Below are 2,499 nucleotides of genomic sequence, written 5' to 3' on the forward strand. Positions count from 1 at the left end.
CAATTAATCGTTGGGTGTTCTTGCTGCGATAAGAAGGCAAAATCTAAAGAAGAAACCTAACAAGCTGAGCAGAAGAGCTTTCGGTAGACAATCGATCAGCTGTGGATTGCTGAGATTGGAAATGGGTTTGAAGATCAAAGCTTTCCAGATCTCAACCGGTAATTCTGCTCCTCTCTTTACCCATTTTCGTAATTACAGTTCACGTGCTCAGTTTGAGACATTGGTTCAAACGCGGTGCAAATCGAGAGACTTCACTGTGGTCGAAGCTCTGCGTCTCTTCAATACCTTATCTGAAATGAGACCCATGCCCTCTATTTGGAGTTTCAATCAATTGATTGGGGCAATGTCGAAGATGAACCAGTGCTCCACTGGGATCTTGATGTACTCTCACCTCGTTAGGTTTCGTCGGAATGATTTCCAACCTGACATTTCTACTCTGACCATTGTTGGCAAGTGTTTGTGGCGGTCAGACAGTGCAAAGTCAGGCTTCTCAGTGCTCTCAGTCGCCCTTAAAAGTGGGATTCGTCCTGATTCGCTCACCATGAATACTCTTCTCGATGGGCTTTGTAAGGAAGGTTCTATGGTTGCTGCAATGGAGTTATTTGAGAAGATGGTCGAGCAGAAAGGTTTGTGTAATGAGGCAACATATGGAACCATCATCAATGGGTTTTGTAAGGCCGGAGAGACCCAAAAGGCAATGGGTCTTCTTAAGCGAATCGTCAAATTTGAAGGGATCAAACTGAATTTATACAGTTTTAATGCCATCATTGACGGGCTCATCAAAGAAGGACGAACTGAGGAGGCATTGAGCTTGTTTCGGGACCTGACCAGCCGCGGTCTTCAGCCCGATGTTGTAAGCTATAACTCATTGATTAATGGATTATGCAAATCTGGCCGTTGGGAAGAAGTCCAGAAACTTGTGACTGACATGGATAAAAATGGAGTTTCTCGGGATGTTCATACCTACAGTATTGTCATTGATTCGCTTTGCAAAAGTGAGAAAATCGACGAAGCAGTATCACTGTTTAAGACGATGCCAACACAAGGTATGAAGCCTGATGTTGTCACATTCACGTCTTTGATTGATGCGTTGTGCAAAGCTGGCCGAGTGGAAGAAGCAAATCTGTTCATTGAGAAGATGGTCGATTCTGGAATCCTCCCCAATATTGTTACTTTCACTACAATGTTGGATGCTCTTTGCAGAAATGGAAGAGCCAAAGAAGCGCTAGTTAATTTTGAAGTAATGACTAAGAGGGGTCTCAAGCCCAATATCTACACCTACAGTTCTTTGATCTACGGTTTGTGCAAATCGGGCTTATGGAGAGAAGCCAAAGAGCTGTTTGACAAAATGAAGGATCAAGGTGTATCCCCGGATGTAGTTACATACAGCATCTTAGTCGATGCTTTCTCCAAGGTTGGGAGGACAAAAGACGCTTTGGCTGTGTTCGAGATGATGATTCAAAGAGATCTTAGGCCAAACATTATGACATACAACTCTTTGATATGTGGGCTTTGTCGTTCTAATAATATGGAAGGAGCCAAGAGGTTGTTTGACAAGATGGCGACACGAAAGATCATCCCAGACATCGTGACTGTAAGTATTCTCATCGATGGCTTTGCAAGAAATGGGAAGATGGATAAGGCTCAGCAATTGTTTGAAGCAATGATTCAAAATGGTTTGGAGCCAAATGTGGTAACTTACAGCACGTTAATAAATGGGTATTGCCTACAAGGTGAGATTGAGAGGGCAAAGGAGATGTTTGAAGAGATGTCATCAAAGAATATTCTGCCGGATATCGTTTCACACCACACTCTGGTCGAAGGCTACATAAAAGTGGGACGAATAGATGTTGCTCTCAAGCTTCTCAAGGATATGATTTGTGCTGGTATTGTCCCAAATTATGTAGCAAAGACTTCTTTGAAGAAGATTCATGCAATGAGGCATAAAGCACTTGTAAAGTAAACCTACCATAAACGGTGGTTATCAACTCAAAGTTTAAGTTAGTTTAGAATTTATGTAGCTGCAGTATCATATTTCTAACGGAGACACTTTCTTTTTTGCTGTTTTCAGTTCTTGATGACATGTTTTTGTATTTAGTAACTATGAATCTATGATGATAGTACTATACTTTTATTGATAAAAACATAGTAGTAATGATTTTCATTACGAATGCATTTAGTATGATAGTTTTTTTTTTTTTTTTAGTCTGTCATGGAGATTTATTTTCATGGCATTAGTGTGATATTGTTTTCTTGTAAATTATAATCACGTCAAAACTCTTGATTTAGAGAGAAGGTCTAGGGGAATTTGTATCAAGCCAAAGGTTTTGTATCAGCCATACAAAGTTTAAATTCTAATTAGGTGCTTCATTAGCTCACTCCAACTTTTACTACAACCGGTTTTAGATATGGTTTGGCAACTCTACATAGCATTTTTATTTTATTTTATTTATTTATTTGCTCAAAGTTTAAGATATGGTTTGTCAACTCTACGTACTA

General features: G+C 39.9%; 1 protein-coding gene across 1 annotated transcript; it reads left to right on the forward strand.

Annotated features, from left to right (window-relative positions):
* Nucleotides 1-323: 323 nt before the first annotated feature.
* LOC149394115 (uncharacterized) lies at nucleotides 324-2,131 on the forward strand. Its single transcript, XM_089616362.1, has one exon. The coding sequence runs from the start codon at nucleotides 344-346 to the stop codon at nucleotides 1,961-1,963; it is 1,620 nt and encodes a 539-aa protein (XP_089472488.1). The 5' UTR covers nucleotides 324-343; the 3' UTR covers nucleotides 1,964-2,131.
* Nucleotides 2,132-2,499: the final 368 nt, after the last annotated feature.

The sequence above is a fragment of the Urtica dioica genome, chromosome 6 (assembly GCF_054948205.1).
Source record: "Urtica dioica subsp. dioica isolate 48M chromosome 6, U.dioica_male_clone48M_v1_H2, whole genome shotgun sequence".
Taxonomy (NCBI): domain Eukaryota; kingdom Viridiplantae; phylum Streptophyta; class Magnoliopsida; order Rosales; family Urticaceae; genus Urtica; species Urtica dioica.

Excerpts from the sequence above, each read along its gene's own strand:
- LOC149394115 (XM_089616362.1), top strand. The coding sequence starts at position 344 with ATGTCGAAGATGAACCAGTGCTCCACTGGGATCTTGATGTACTCTCAC.